Source organism: Oncorhynchus kisutch, linkage group LG6, assembly GCF_002021735.2.
Source record: "Oncorhynchus kisutch isolate 150728-3 linkage group LG6, Okis_V2, whole genome shotgun sequence".
In the NCBI taxonomy this organism is placed as follows: Eukaryota; Metazoa; Chordata; class Actinopteri; order Salmoniformes; family Salmonidae; genus Oncorhynchus; species Oncorhynchus kisutch.
This window is the reverse complement of record NC_034179.2, coordinates 17176305-17193147: the sequence shown is the minus strand read 5'-3', so window position 1 is coordinate 17193147 and position 16843 is coordinate 17176305. Positions and strand designations below refer to the sequence as shown.

The 16843-nt window shown below is 40.1% G+C and overlaps 1 protein-coding gene across 1 annotated transcript in view; it reads left to right on the top strand.

Moving 5' to 3' along the window:
- Positions 1 to 16843, top strand: part of adamts6 (ADAM metallopeptidase with thrombospondin type 1 motif, 6) — a 134941-nt gene that overhangs the window by 29845 nt on the left and 88253 nt on the right. The window contains exons 8-9 of the mRNA XM_031826302.1: positions 10779 to 10822; positions 14313 to 14418. Of these exons, the coding sequence (XP_031682162.1) occupies positions 10779 to 10822; positions 14313 to 14418 (150 nt within the window). The remainder of the gene's footprint in view (positions 1 to 10778; positions 10823 to 14312; positions 14419 to 16843) is intronic.

Below are 16843 nucleotides of genomic sequence, written 5' to 3'. Positions count from 1 at the left end.
GTATCGGCCCAATTCTGCTCTGCATGCATTATTTGGTGTTCTACATTGTACTCTGAGGATGTTTTTGCAGAATTCTGCATGCAGAGTCTCAATTTGGTGTTCGTCCCATTTTGTGAATTCTTGATTGGTGAGCGGACCCCAGACCTCCCAACCATAAAGGGCAATGAGTTCTTTAACTGATTCAAGTATTTTTAGCCAGATCCTAATTGGTATGTTGAATTTTATGTTCCTTTTGATGGTATAGAATGCCCTTCTTGCCTTGTCTCTCAGATCATTCACAGCTTTGTGGAAGTTACCTGCGGCACTGATGTTTAGGCCAAGGTATGTATAGTTTTTTGTGTCCTCTAGGGCAACGGTGTTTAGATGGAATTTGTATTTGTGGTCCTGGCCACTGGACCTTTTTTGGAACACCATTATTTTGGTCTTACTGAGATTTACTGTCAGGGCTCAGGTCTGGTTGGTGACAGAAGCACCAGATCATCAGCAAACAGTAGACATTTGACTTCAGATTCTAATTGGGTGAGGCCGGGTACTGCAGACTTTTCTAGTGCCCGCGCCAATTTGTTGATATATATGTTGAAGAGGGTGGGGCTTAAACTGCATCCCTGTCTCACCCCACTGCCCTGTGGGAAGAAATGTGTGTGTTTTTTGCCTATTTTAACTGCACACTTGTTGTTTGTTACATGGATTTTATAATGTTGTTTTTCCCCCAACACCACTTTCCATCAATTTGTATAGCAGACCCTCATGCCAAATTGAGTCTAAGGCTTTTTTGAAATCAACAAATCAAAATCAAATCAAATCAAATGTATTTATATAGCCCTTCGTACATCAGCTGATATCTCAAAGTGCCGTACAGACACCCAGCCTTAAACCCCAAAAGGCAAGCAATGCAGGTGTAGAAGCACGGTGCCTAGGAAAAACTCCCTAGAAAGCCCAAAACCTAGGAAGAAACCTAGAGAGGAACCAGGCTATGTGGGGTGGCCAGTCCTCTTCTGGCTCTGCCGGGTGGCGATTATGACAGAACATGGCCAAGATGTTCAAATGTTCATAAATGACCAGCATGGTCAAATAATAATAATCACAGGCAGAGCAGTTGAAACTGGAGGTGGAGTGGGCACAGCAAGGAGTCATCATGTCAGGTAGTCCTGAGGCATGGTCTTAGGGCTCAGGTCCTCCGAGAGAGAGAAAGAAAGAGAGAAAGAGAGAATTAGAGAGAGCATACTTAAATTCACACAGGACACCGGATAGGACAGGAGAAGTACTCCAGATATAACAAACTGCCCCTAGCCCCCCGACACATAAACTACTGCAGCATAAATACTGGAGGCGGAGACAGAAGGGGTCAGGAGACACTGTGGCCCCATCCGATGACACCCCCGGACAGGGCCAAACAGGAAGGATATAACCCCACCCACTTTGCCAAAGCACAGCCCCCACACAACTAGAGGGATATCTTCAACCACCAACTTACCATCCTGAGACAAGGCCGAGTATAGCCCACAAAGATCTCCGCCACGGCACAACCCAAGGGAGGGGGGCGCCAACCCAGACAGGAAGATCACATCAGTGACTCAACCCACTCAAGTGACGCACCCCTCCTAGGGACGGTATGAAAGAGCCCTAGTAAGCCAGTGACTCAGCCCCTGTAATAGGGTTAGAGGCAGAGAATCCCAGTGGAAAGAGGGGAACCGGCCAGGCAGAGACAGCAAGGGAGGTTCGTTGCTCCAGAGCCTTTCCGTTCACCTTCACACTCCTGGGCCAGACTACACTCAATCATATGACCCACTGAAGAGATGAGTCTTCAGTAAAGACTTAAAGGTTGAGACTGAGTTTGCGTATCTCACATGGGTAGGCAGACCATTCCATAAAAATGGAGCTCTATAGGAGAAAGCCCTGCCTCCAGCTGTTTGCTTCGAAATTCTAGGGACAATTAGGAAGCCTGCGTCTTGTGACCGTAGCGTACGTGTAGGTATGTTAGTCAGGATTCTAGCAGCCGTATTTAGCACTAACTGAAGTTTATTTAGTGCTTTATCCGGGTAGCCGGAAAATAGAGCATTGCAGTAGTCTAAACTAGAAACAAAGCATGAGACTTTGATTTTTTATTTTTTTTTGTCAATTGGGGTGTGCAGGGTGCATACGTGGTCTGTTGTACGGTAATTTGGTAAAAAGCCAATTTGACATTTGCTCAGTACATTGTTTTCACTGAGGAAATGTACGAGTCTGCTGTTAATGATAATGCAGAGGATTTTCCCACGGTTGCTTTTGACGCATATCCCACGGTAGCTATTGGGGTCAAATTTGTCTCCACTTTTGTGGATTGGGGTGATCAGTCCTTGGTTCCAAATACTGGGGAAGATGCCAGAGCTAAGGATGATGTTAAAGAGTTTTCGTATAGCTAATTGGAATTTGTTGTCTGTATATTTGATCATTTCATTGCGCATATACCATCAACACCACATGCCTTTTTGGGTTGGAGAGTTTTATTTATTACTCATTCAAGGTAATTGGAGAATCCAGTGGGTCCAGGGGGTTCTGGTAGTCTTTAATAGTTGATTCTAAGATTTGTATTTGATCATGTATATGTTTTTGCTTGTTTGTTCATTGTTATAGAGTCAAAAAGATTGGAGAAGTGGTTTACCCATCTCCATTTTGGATAGATAATTATTTGTGTTGTTGTTTGTTTAGTGTTTTCCAATTTTCCCGGAAGTGGTTAGAGTCTATGGATTCTTCAATGACATTGAGCTCTCTCATACAATAATGAGATGTTGTAGAGGGCCTATAATACAAACACAGTCACTGAACATCACTGAACTCTGTAAGCAGCGTACAGCATTCCCTGTGCATACAACAAAAGGCTTTAGTGAACGGCTAGCAGCTAGTGTTGGTTTAGCATCAGACACACGCTGGAGAGGCCTGTAGCAGCAGAAGGCTGATGTGATGTAAGTTTAGCAGTACAGACCAGTCCCTGTAGCAGCAGAAGGCTGATGTGATGTAAGTTTACCAGTACAGACCAGTCCCTGTAGCAGCAGAAGGCTGATGTGATGTAAGTTTACCAGTACAGACCAGTCCCTGTAGCAGCAGAAGGCTGATGTGATGTAAGTTTACCAGTACAGACCAGTTCTTCGTTAAATACGGACACAACAGACGGCTGAAGACAGCAAGCACTCCATAAAACCCCTTCAGTAGCCTTCTGGCATCACAATGACAGCATAACTTCTAAGGCTCCCAACTACTGTCAGTAACATTAGAGATGTTTGGCATGTTAAGCCTTACCTACTATCTACATTTTAGTCATTTAGCAGACACTCTTATCCAAAGCAGCTCACAGGAGACATTTGCGTTAAGTGCCTTGTTAAAGTGCACATTGGCAGATTTTTCACGTAGTCTGATCACGGATTTGAACCAGCAACCTCTCCCCTACCCTACCCCTCGCCTTCCTCCTCATCAGGGGTCATGTTACAGGTCAGCTCTTTGCCTTTTGGGTCTCTGGGTAATCTGGGTTAGAGATAATACCTAGCCATACCTTGCCCTAGGCCATGCAGTTTATCATAGATCTCCATCTCCTTGTTTCAGCTGTGTGCTTACTGTTTTTAACAGATATTTGTGTATTGCATTGGAGACTCTGTCACTACTAAGTCCGTATTGATGTGTATACAGATGTAGGATCTTCATTTGAGCCAGTTTGCTACAGCAGGAAAATAACCCTGCAGCAACAGGAAATGTGAATTATTATGTGGATTAAAATTAATTCCTTTTTTTTGTAGGGGTTGATACATTTTTTGTTAGGAGAAATCAAGTCTGAGATTTTAAAGTAGAAATTACAAACTTTAGAAGCATTTTTAAACCTTGAATACACTACTAGCTTGCATTTCCTGCTGTGCATGAACATTTTCAGCAACACAAGAGTGATCAAATTAAGATCCTACTTCTGTATGGCTGATAACAGTATATTAATTGCATACTGTACTCCCAAATTCAACTTCTGCCAGGCAGTCATTGTAAATAATCATTTGTTCTTCATTGAGTTGCCTGTTAATTTAAAATAAAGGTTAAATTAAAATTAAATTAAACTTCTAAGCGTGCAATGTGAGGTTGGTTCACCCTGCAGAGCGCAGACTGTGGTTACAGTGAGCACACAGCAAGCATGATGTCATAGTAGAAGTGTTCATGGCAGAGGTTGTCATGGCGTTGGTATCCTGTGGTTGCGGTCTGGTTGTGGTCAGTCAGAAACATAAGGAAGAGACATTATCCTTGAGGTGGACGGTCTGTTCTGATAGCTCATCCTTCTAGGAATGATAGTGACCTATCCTTCACTATCCTGTCTGTATGTCTATTTCTGTCTCTCTATCTCCGCTCCCCTTTCTCTTGCTCTCGCTCTCTCTCTCTCTCTCAAATTCAAGCTGCTTCATTTGCATGAAAAACCAACTATTACCAAAGCAATAATGTATACAATATACATTGTAATAAAATAATACATCTCTCTCTCTCTCTCTCTCTCTCTCTCGCTCTCTCTCTCCTATGTTCTTATGGTTCTCTTGTTCTGCCGTCGTTACAGTCATTATCCCTGAGGAGGTTATGTATGGTACAGGTCCAGCTCATCCCTCTAGGCACTGTGCTATACATAATGACCTCTCTATCCTTCGCTGTTGTTGCTTTATTAGGTTCTGGGTTTGATGGCCACAGTGTGTCTAGTTTGGAACGTGGCCCGTGGTGTTTGAGAAACCCAGGGGGAAATTAAAGGACATAAATCTAAATAAATAGATTTTGTAAATGAGGTGGAGTCTGTTTGTCCTGGAGACCGTACCTCATGGGTTTGGAACCGGTCTACCAGGGTAGGGGGGTGGAGGGGAGACGGACCAAGGGGGCAAAACAACATTTTATTTGCAGTGTCATTGGGTTTTTAGTAGATGAACAGTTTAGGAATGACTGGTAAATGTAGGATGTGTTGTTTAACGTTCAGGGGTTTGTCCTGCGTTGGATTGGATTAGTATTGTATCAGATAGACAGAGAAATAAATGGGAGGACGGAGGGACAGACAGACAGACAGACAGACAGAGTGAGAGGGCTACAACAGGGACACAGCAGGGTCTTAATAGACTTTAAAGACTGTGTTGCTCTCTGCCTGCCTGCCTGCCTGCCTGTGTGTTAGCTGGTTGACATTTAAATACATTCATAGAAGGACAAACCTTCATGATTTGACTAATCTGTTGCTGTCACAACGCCTGGAGTGGTGGGTGCGGAGTCAAATGCAGAGAGCAGAGGATACTGGGGAAACCAGACTTTATTTCAGTTTCCAATGCTAACGCCCAAAACAACAGGCGAAATAATCACACAAATGTCCAACCCAACACAGGGCACAAATGGACAGGAACACTACACGCACAACCTGGCTAACAGAAAACAAGCCCGCATAAAAGCAGGCGGGCCTAACAGGCTTAAATAGTCCTGAATCGAAAACAAAATAAGCGACAGGTGCAACCAATAAGACATAACAAACAGAAAAGGAAAAGGCAGCCAGTAGACCGGCGACGACGACCACCGAGTGCCTCCCGAACAGGCAGGGGAGACACCTTCTGTGGGAGTCGTGACAGTTGCAGTATAAAAAGTATGGTCAAATACTGCAGGTGGATGCCTGAGATGCCCCATTTCAACATCAGAGTTGTTTAGAGTAGAATAAAATAAACTAGGATAGAGTAGAGTAGAATATAATAGACTGGGATAGAGTAGAGTAGAATATAGTAGAATATAATAGACTAGGATAGAGTAGAGTAGAATATAATAGACTAGGATAGAGTAGAGTAGAATATAGTAGAATATAATAGACTAGGATAGAGTAGAGTAGAATATAATAGACTGGGATAGAGTAGAGTAGAATATAATAGACTGGGATAGAGTAGAGTAGAATATATTAGAATATAATAGACTAGGATAGAGTAGAGTAGAATATAGTAGAATATAATAGACTAGGATAGAGTAGAGTAGAATAGGGTAGAATATAATAGACTAGGATAGAGTAGAGTAGAGTAGAATAAAATAAACTAGGATAGAGTAGAGTAGAATATAATAGACTGGGATAGAGTAGAGTAGAATATAGTAGAATATAATAGACTAGGATAGAGTAGAATATAATAGACTAGGATAGAATATAGTAGAATATAATAGACTAGGATAGAGTAGAGTCGAATATAGTAGAATATAATAGACTAGAATAGAGTAGAGTAGAATATAGTAGAATATAATAGACTAGGATAGAGTAGAGTAGAATATAATAGACTAGGATAGAGTAGAGTAGAATATAATAAACTAGGATAGAGTAGAGTAGAATATAGTAGACTAGGATAGAGCCGAGTAGAATATAATAGACTAGGATAGAGTAGAGTAGAATATAATAGACTAGGATAGAGTAGAGTAGAATATAGTAGAATATAATAGACTAGGATAGAGTAGAGTAGAATATAATAGACTGGGATAGAGTAGAGTAGAATATAGTAGAATATAATAGACTAGGATAGAGTAGAGTAGAATATAGTAGAATATAATAGACTAGGATAGAGTAGAGTCGAATATAGTAGAATATAATAGACTAGAATAGAGTAGAGTAGAATATAGTAGAATATAATAGACTAGGATAGAGTAGAGTAGAATATAATAGACTAGGATAGAGTAGAGTAGAATATAATAAACTAGGATAGAGTAGAGTAGAATATAGTAGACTAGGATAGAGCCGAGTAGAATATAATAGACTAGGATAGAGTAGAGTAGAATATAATAGACTAGGATAGAGTAGAGTAGAATATAGTAGAATATAATAGACTAGGATAGAGTAGAGTATAATATAATAGACTGGGATAGAGTAGAGTAGAATATAATAGACTGGGATAGAGTAGAGTAGAATATAGTAGAATATAATAGACTAGGATAGAGTAGAGTAGAATATAGTAGAATATAATAGACTAGGATAGAGTAGAGTAGAATATAGTAGAATATAATAGACTAGGATAGAGTAGAGTAGAATATAATAGACTGGGATATAGTAGAGTAGAATATAATAGACTGGGATAGAGTAGAGTAGAATATATTAGAATATAATAGACTAGGATAGAGTAGAGTAGAATATAGTAGAATATAATAGACTAGGATAGAGTAGAGTAGAATAGGGTAGAATATAATAGACTAGGATAGAGTAGAGTAGAGTAGAATAAAATAAACTAGGATAGAGTAGAGTAGAATATAATAGACTGGGATAGAGTAGAGTAGAATATAGTAGAATATAATAGACTAGGATAGAGTAGAATATAATAGACTAGGATAGAATATAGTAGAATATAATAGACTAGGATAGAGTAGAGTCGAATATAGTAGAATATAATAGACTAGAATAGAGTAGAGTAGAATATAGTAGAATATAATAGACTAGGATAGAGTAGAGTAGAATATAATAGACTAGGATAGAGTAGAGTAGAATATAATAAACTAGGATAGAGTAGAGTAGAATATAGTAGACTAGGATAGAGCCGAGTAGAATATAATAGACTAGGATAGAGTAGAGTAGAATATAATAGACTAGGATAGAGTAGAGTAGAATATAGTAGAATATAATAGACTAGGATAGAGTAGAGTAGAATATAATAGACTGGGATAGAGTAGAGTAGAATATAGTAGAATATAATAGACTAGGATAGAGTAGAGTAGAATATAGTAGAATATAATAGACTAGGATAGAGTAGAGTCGAATATAGTAGAATATAATAGACTAGAATAGAGTAGAGTAGAATATAGTAGAATATAATAGACTAGGATAGAGTAGAGTAGAATATAATAGACTAGGATAGAGTAGAGTAGAATATAATAAACTAGGATAGAGTAGAGTAGAATATAGTAGACTAGGATAGAGCCGAGTAGAATATAATAGACTAGGATAGAGTAGAGTAGAATATAATAGACTAGGATAGAGTAGAGTATAATATAGTAGAATATAATAGACTAGGATAGAGTAGAGTATAATATAATAGACTGGGATAGAGTAGAGTAGAATATAATAGACTGGGATAGAGTAGAGTAGAATATAGTAGAATATAATAGACTAGGATAGAGTAGAGTAGAATATAGTAGAATATAATAGACTAGGATAGAGTAGAGTAGAATAGGGTAGAATATAATAGACTAGGATAGAGTAGAGTAGAGTAGAATATAATAGACTAGGATAGAGTAGAGTAGAATATAATAGACTAGGATAGAGTAGAGTAGAATATAATAGACTAGGATAGAGTAGAGTAGAATATAATAGACTAGGATAGAGTAGAGTAGAATATAATAGACTAGGATAGAGTAGAGTAGAATATAATAGACTGGGATAGAGTAGAGTAGAATATAGTAGAATATAATAGACTAGGATAGAGTAGAATATAATAGACTAGGATAGAATATAGTAGAATATAATAGACTAGGATAGAGTAGAGTCGAATATAGTAGAATATAATAGACTAGAATAGAGTAGAGTAGAATATAGTAGAATATAATATACTAGGATAGAGTAGAGTAGAATATAATAGACTAGGATAGAGTAGAGTAGAATATAATAAACTAGGATAGAGTAGAGTAGAATATAGTAGACTAGGATAGAGCCGAGTAGAATATAATAGACTAGGATAGAGTAGAGTAGAATATAATAGACTAGGATAGAGTAGAGTAGAATATAGTAGAATATAATAGACTAGGATAGAGTAGAGTAGAATATAATAGACTGGGATAGAGTAGAGTAGAATATAATAGACTGGGATAGAGTAGAGTAGAATATAGTAGAATATAATAGACTAGGATAGAGTAGAGTAGAATATAGTAGAATATAATAGACTAGGATAGAGTAGAGTTGAATATAGTAGAATATAATAGACTAGAATAGAGTAGAGTAGAATATAGTAGAATATAATAGACTAGGATAGAGTAGAGTAGAATATAATAGACTAGGATAGAGTAGAGTAGAATATAATAAACTAGGATAGAGTAGAGTAGAATATAGTAGACTAGGATAGAGCCGAGTAGAATATAATAGACTAGGATAGAGTAGAGTAGAATATAATAGACTAGGATAGAGTAGAGTAGAATATAGTAGAATATAATAGACTAGGATAGAGTAGAGTAGAATATAATAGACTGGGATAGAGTAGAGTAGAATATAATAGACTGGGATAGAGTAGAGTAGAATATAGTAGAATATAATAGACTAGGATAGAGTAGAGTAGAATATAGTAGAATATAATAGACTAGGATAGAGTAGAGTAGAATAGGGTAGAATATAATAGACTAGGATAGAGTAGAGTAGAGTAGAATATAATAGACTAGGATAGAGTAGAGTAGAATATAATAGACTAGGATAGAGTAGAGTAGAATATAATAGACTAGGATAGAGTAGAGTAGAATATAATAGACTGGGATAGAGTAGAGTAGAATATAGTAGAATATAATAGACTAGGATAGAGTAGAATATAATAGACTAGGATAGAATATAGTAGAATATAATAGACTAGAATAGAGTAGAGTCGAATATAGTAGAATATAATAGAGTAGAGTTGAATATAGTAGAATATAATAGACTAGAATAGAGTAGAGTAGAATATAGTAGAATATAATAGACTAGGATAGAGTAGAGTAGAATATAATAGACTAGGATAGAGTAGAGTAGAATATAATAGACTAGGATAGAGTAGAGTAGAATATAGTAGACTAGGATAGAGTAGAGTAGAATATAATAGACTAGGATAGAGTAGACTAGGATAGAGTAGAATATAATAGACTAGGATAGAGTAGAGTAGAATATAATAGACTAGGATAGAGTAGAGTAGAATATAATGGACTAGGATAGAGTAGAGTAGAATATAGTAGAATATAATAGACTGGGATAGAGTAGAGTAGAATATAGTAGAATATAATAGACTAGGATAGAGTAGAATATAATAGACTAGGATAGAATGTAGTAGAATATAATAGACTAGGATAGAGTAGAGTCGAATATAGTAGAATATAATAGACTATGTTAGAGTAGAGTAGAATATAATAGACTAGGATAGAGTAGAGTAGAAAATAATAGACTAGGATAGAGTAGAGTAGAATATAATAGACTAGGATAGAGTAGAGTAGAATATAATAGACTAGGATAGATTAGAGTAGAATATAATAGACTGGGATAGAGTAGGGTAGAATATAATAGACTAGGATAGAGTATAGTAGAATATAGTAGAATATAATAGACTAGAATAGAGTAGAGTAGAATATAGTAGAATATAATAGACTATGATAGAGTAGAGTAGAATATAATAGACTAGGATAGAGTAGAATAGAATATAATAGACTAGGATAGAGTCGAGTAGAATATAGTAGACTAGGATAGAGTAGAGTAGAATATAATAGACTAGGATAGAGTAGAGTAGAATATAGTAGAATATAATAGACTAGGATAGAGTAGAGTAGAATATAATAGACTAGGATAGAGTAGAGTAGAATATAATAGACTAGGATAGAGTAGAGTAGAATATAATAGACTAGGATAGAGTAGAGTAGAATATAATGGACTAGGAGAGTAGAACATATAGACTAGGATAGAGTAGAGTAGAGTAAAATACACTAGGATAGAGTATAGTACAATATAATAGACTAGGATAGAGTATAGTAAAATAGACTAGGATAGAGTAGAGTAGAATATAGTAGAATAGAACTAGAGAGAGCCTGACAGAAGAATGATGTCTCATGTTTTTTTCTCTCTTCTTTTTCTCCCTCAGGTACGACATCTGCACTTACAAGAACAAACCCTGTGGGACTCTAGGTGAGTGGCAATGCTCTCTGTTCTGTTATTTTCTCTTTTCTCTGCTCTCTGTTCTGTTATTTTCTCTGCTCTCTGTTCTCTGCTCTCTGTTCTGTTATTTTCTCTGTTCTCTGTTCTGTTCTGTTCTTTTCTCTGCTCTCTGTTCTGTCATTTTCTCTGTTCTCTGTTCTCTGCTCTCTGCTCTCTGTTCTGTTCTTTTCTCTGCTCTGTGTTCTGTTCTTTTCTCTTCTCTCAGTTCTGTTCTTTTCTCTTCTCTCTGTTCTCTGTTCTGTTCTTTTCTCTGCTCTCTGCTCTCTGTTCTGTTCTTTTCTCTTCTCTCTGCTCTCTGTTCTGTTCTTTTCTCTTCTCTCTGTTCTCTGTTCTGTTCTTTTCTCTGCTCTCTGCTCTCTGTTCTGTTCTTTTCTCTGCTCTCTGCTCTCTGTTCTGTTCTTTTCTCTGCTCTCTGTTCTGTTCTTTTCTCTTCTCTGTTCTCTGTTCTGTTATTTTCTCTTCTCTCTGTTCTCTGTTCTGTTCTTTTCTCTGCTCTCTGTTCTCTGTTCTGTTCTGTTCTTTTCTCTGCTCTATGTTCTCTGTTCTGTGCTTTTCTCTGCTCTCTGTTCTGTTATTTTCTCTGCACTCTGCTCTCTGTTCTGTTATTTATCTGCTCTCTGCTCTCTGTTATGTTCTTTTCTCTGCTCTCTGCTCTCTGTTCTGTTCTTTTATCTGTTCTCTGCTCTCTGTTCTGTTCTTTTCTTTTCTTTTCTCTGCTCTCTGTTCTGTTCTTTTCTCTGTTCTCTGCTCTCTTTGCTCTGTTCTTTTCTCTGTTCTCTGTTCTGTTCTTTTCTCTGCTCTCTGTTCTGTTCATTTCTCTGTTCTCTGCTCTCTGTTCTCTGTTCTTTTCTCTGCTCTCTGTTCTGTTCTTTTCTCTGTTCTCTGTTCTGTTCTTGTCTCTGTTCTGTTATTTTCTCTGTTCTCTGTTCTTTTCTCTGTTCTCTGTTCTGATCTTTTCTCTGCTCTCTGCTCTCTGTTCTGTTCTCTGTTCTCTGTTCTCTTATCTCTTCTCCATTCTCTGCTCTCTGTTCTGTGGCCTGGAGGCAAGGAAAGACAGGTCAGAGAGACCAGGTGGCGTTTACTGTTGTCGGGGCGGGTACAGACGGGGTTAGGTCCATGCAGGGCACAGGCGTGGTAACCTCCAAGTGCACTTGACTGTGTCCTTCTACCAATATAGCTCAAATAATGTGGATATTTATAAGTTCATATGGCGTGTTTTTCTCCTGCTACAGTACTTTAAGGACACTGGTTTCCAGTCATTTTTGCCAGGGGTTTGGTTTGACATGTTGTGTCTCCACTGTGACAGAAACTGTGGCAAACTTAAATTACAAACTTGTTAAGCTTCTGTAACCAAGCTCAGGAAGGCAAGGGGGAGAAAAAACAGAAAGATAGAGGGACATATAGAAAGTGAAGGATGAAATTCAGAGATAACAAGAGAGAGAGAGAAAGAGAGCGTTGTGGTGGAGAAAGGATGGCAGGGAGTGTCAGCATCTCCCCTCCTCCTTGCCTCCCTCCCTCTGATGGTGTAGAGCCCCTGCAGGCTCCACAGTATATCTTGGAGGTAATATTGGGACTCTGGGGGGGTTTGACAGATTGACCGCATTCGTCACATTCCCCCCGTCGCTTTAATTGCACCAGCATCTGCTTGGCTTCCTCGTTCTCTCTCACTCACTTCTCCTCACTCACTTTTCCTCTGTTTCTCCTCTCCTCCTCCTTCCCCTCTCCCTCTCCATTTCTTCTCCCGTCTCAACCCCGTTCCCCTCACCCTTTTCCCCATATCCTCTCCTCCTTCCCCTCTCCCTCTCCATTTGTCCTCCCTTTTCAACACCTTCCTCTTCTCTTCTTCTCCTCCATTCTGTCCCTCTCAACCCTTCTCCCCCCTCTCCCCTACTCATCTCCTTCCCTCCTCACCCTATCATTAGGGGTCATGCTACAGGTCAGCTCTTTTCCCCTTGGGTCTCTGGGTAATCTGAGTTGGAGATAATACCTAACCAACCCCACTTCTGAGTGTTATGTGAAACCCTTCCCAGTAACCTGTAGATGGAATCTCTTCTCTTTCTATCTGACCTGTTACCCTCTGGGGGAAGAACAGAGACACCTGGATGGCTCTACTCTCCAACCTCACTCACACACACACACACACACAAAACATGTAGAACTCTATATGCTTGCTTTTTGACAAAGCTAAAAATAACCTGCATTTAATCTTATCTTGCATAAGATGAAATGCACATACTACAGTGACACGCCAACACACAAGCGCACACGCACAGACAGGCAATTGTATAGCTTTACTCAGCGTTCTTTCACTCTTCTGCTTCTCTCTCCAAAAGAGCTCTTTCTCAAATATAAAGAATATGCCTATTGCTTTCTCTTTGGAACTCTATATTTTTTAGGGGGGGTGGGGATGTTTTCTTAAATTCAATATCCTGCATCACTAGGTGGTCCCTTGTTACTTGAAGTGAAATGTATAAATCCAAGCCTGTCTAGACATTTTCCAGGTCTGACTTTAGGTTGAAAAAAGTTCATGTCTAGCCAGTTGATGCTGAAGTCAGGTCCTGCTGGTGAGTCTAGCAGCAGCAGCATGAACTGAGGCTGTGTCCCAAATCACACCATATTTCTTATGTAGTGCACTACATTTTTCCAGAGCCCTGATAGAAGAAGTTAGCTCTCAAAGCTCTTAGCCAACGTCCCAAATAGCACCCTATTTCCAATATGGGCCCTGGTCAAAGGTATTGCACTATAAATGGAATAAGGTGCAGCCTGAGAAGTTTAGAGTTGCCTTCTTCTCTCTCTCTCTCTCTCTCTCTCTCTCTCTCTCTCTCGCTCTTGCTCTCTCTCTACCTCTCGCTCTCTCTCGCTCTTGCTCTCTCTATACCTCTCTCTCTCTACCTCTCTCTCTCTCTCTCTACCTCTCTCCTGCTCTCTCTCTCTCTCACTACCTCTATCTCTCTCTCTCGCTCTCTCTCTATACCTCTCTCTCTCGCTCTTTCTCTCTCTACCTCTCTCTCTCTCCCTCTCTACCTCTCTCTCTCTCTCGACCCTCTCTCTCTCTCTCTCTCTCTCTCGCCCTCTCTCTCTACCTCTCTCTCGCTCTACCTCTCTCTCTCTCTCTACCTCTACCTCTCTCTCTCTCTACCTCTCTCTCTCTCTACCTCTCTCTCTCTTTCTCTCTCTCTCTCTCTCTACCTCTCTCTCTCTCTCTCTACCTCTCTCTCTCTCTCTCTCTCTACCTCTCTCTCTACCTCTCACTCTCTCTCTCTACCTCTCTCTCTGTCTCTCGCCCTCTCTCTCTCTACCTTTCTCTCTCTCTACCTCTCTCTCTCTCTCTCACTCTCTACCTCTCTCTCTACCTCCCTCCTGCTGCTCTTCCTTTAACACCAGGGAGATCCAGCTTTTAGAGCCACCACTCCTAAGAAGTTCTGTGTGTGTGTGTGTGTGTGTGTGTGTGTGTGTCCAGGCTTGGCGTCGGTAGCTGGGATGTGTGAGCCGGAGAGGAGTTGCAGCATCAATGAAGACATCGGCCTGGGTTCTGCTTTCACCATCGCTCACGAGATTGGCCACAAGTGAGTCCGCTCACATTTACTACTTCCTTCACAGAACAGCGCAAACTGGCTCTAACCAGAATAGAAAGAAGAGTGGGAGGCCCCGGTGCACAACTGAGCACGAGGACAAGTAAATTAGTGTCTAGTTTGAGAAACAGACGCCTCACAAGTCCTCAACTTGCAGCTTCATTAAATAGTACCCGCAAAACACCAGTCTCAACGTCAACAGTGAAGAGGTGACTCCGGGATGCAGAGTTGCAAAAAAAGCCATATCTCAGACTGGCCAATAAAAAGAAAAGATTAAGATGGACAAAAGAACAGTCCGGGTAGCCATTTGATTACCTGTTCAGGAGTCTTATGGCTTGGGGGTAAAAACTGTTGAGAAGCCTTTTTGTCCTAGACTTGGCACTCCGGTACCGCTTGCCTGCTCCACTACAGCCCCGTCAATGAGAATGGGTGCGTGCTCGGTCCTCATTTTCCTGTAGTCCTCAATAATCTCCTCTGTCTTGGTTATGTTGAGGGATAGGTTGTTATTCTGGCACACCCGGGCCAGGTCTCAGACTTGCTCCCTATAGGCTGTCTCGTCGTTGTCGGTGATCAGGCCTACCATTGTTGTGTCGTCTTCAAACTTAGTGATGCTGTTGGAGTCATGCCTGGCCATGCAGTCGTGGGTGAACAGGGAGTACAGGAGGGGACTGAGTATGCACCCCTGGGGAGCTCCAGTGTTGAGGATCAGCGTGGCAGATGTGTTGCTACATACCTTCACTACCTGGGGGCGGCCCATCAGGAAGTCCAGGATCCAGTTGCAGAGGGAGGTGTTTAGTCCCAGGATCCTTAGCTTAGTGATGAGCTTTGAGGGTACATACATCTTAGCCAAATACATTTAAACTCAGTTTTTCACAATTCCTGACATTTAATCCAAGCAAATATTCCCTGTTTTAGGTCAGTTAGTGTCACCACTTTATTTTAAGAATGTGAAATGTCAGAATAATAGTAGAGAGAATTATTTATTTCAGCTTTTATTTCTTTCATCACATTCCCAGTGGGTCAGAAGTTTACATTACACTCAATTAGTATTTGGTAGTATTGCCTTTAAATTGTTGAACTTGGGTCAAACGTTTCAGGTAGCCTTCCACAAGCTTCCCACAATAAGTTTGGTGAATTTTGGCCCATTCCACATGACAGAGCTGGTGTAACTGAGTCAGCTTTGTAGGCCTCCTTGCTCGCACACATTTTTCAGTTCTGCCCACACATTTTTTATAGGATTGAGGTCAGGGCTTTGTGATGGCCACTCCAATACCTTGACTTTGTTGTCCTTTAGCCAATTTGCCACAACTTTGGAAGTATTGCTTGGGGTCATTGTCCATTTGGAAGACCCATTTGCAAACAAGCTTTAACTTCCTGACTGATGTCTTGAGATGTTGCTTCAATATATCCACATAATTTTCCATCCTCATGATGTCATCTATTTTGTGAAGTGCACCAGTCCCTTCTACAGCAAAGCACTCCCACAACATGATGCTGCCATCCCCGTGCTTCACGGTTGGGATGGTGTTCTTCGGCTTGCAAGCCTCCCCCTTTTCCCTCCAAACATAACAATGGTCATTATGGCCAAACAGTTCCATTTTTGTTTCATCAGACCAGAGGACATTTCTCCAAAAAGTGCGATCTTTGTCCCCATGTGCAGTTGCAAACCGTAGTCTGGCTTTTTTATGGCGGTGTTGGAGCAGTGGCTTCTTCCTTGCTGAGCGGCCTTTCAGGTTATGTCGATATAGGACTTGTTTTACTGTGGATATAGATACTTTTGTACCTGTTTCCTCCAGCATCTTCACAAGGTCCTTTGCTGTTCTGGGATTGATTTGCACTTTTCGCACCAAAGTACGTTCATCTCCAGGAGACAGAACGTGTCTCCTTCCTGAGTGGTATGATGGCTGCGTGGTCCCATGGTGTTTATACTTGCATACTATTGTTTGCACAGATGAACGTGGTACCTTCAGGCATTTGGAAATTGCTCCCAAGGATGAACCAGACTTGTGGAGGTCTACAATTTTTTTTTCTGAGTCCTTGGCTGATTTCTTTTAATTTTCCCATGATGTCAAGCAAAGAGGCACTGAGTTTGAAGGTAGGCCTTGAAATACATCCACAGGTACACCTCCAATTGACTCATATGATGTCAATTAGCCTATCAGAAGCTTCTAAAGCCATCATTTTCTGGAATTTTCCAAGCTGTTTAAATGCACAGTCAACCTTCTGACCCACTGGAATTGTGATACAGTGAATTATAAGTGAAATAATCTGTCTGTAAACAATTGTTGGAAAAATGACTTGTGTTATGCAAAAAGTAGATGTCAAAGGCCAGATCCTAGGAAGAAACCTAGAGAGGAACCAGGCTATGAGGGGTGGCCAGTCCTCTTCTGGCTGTGCCGGGTGGAGATTATAGCAGAAC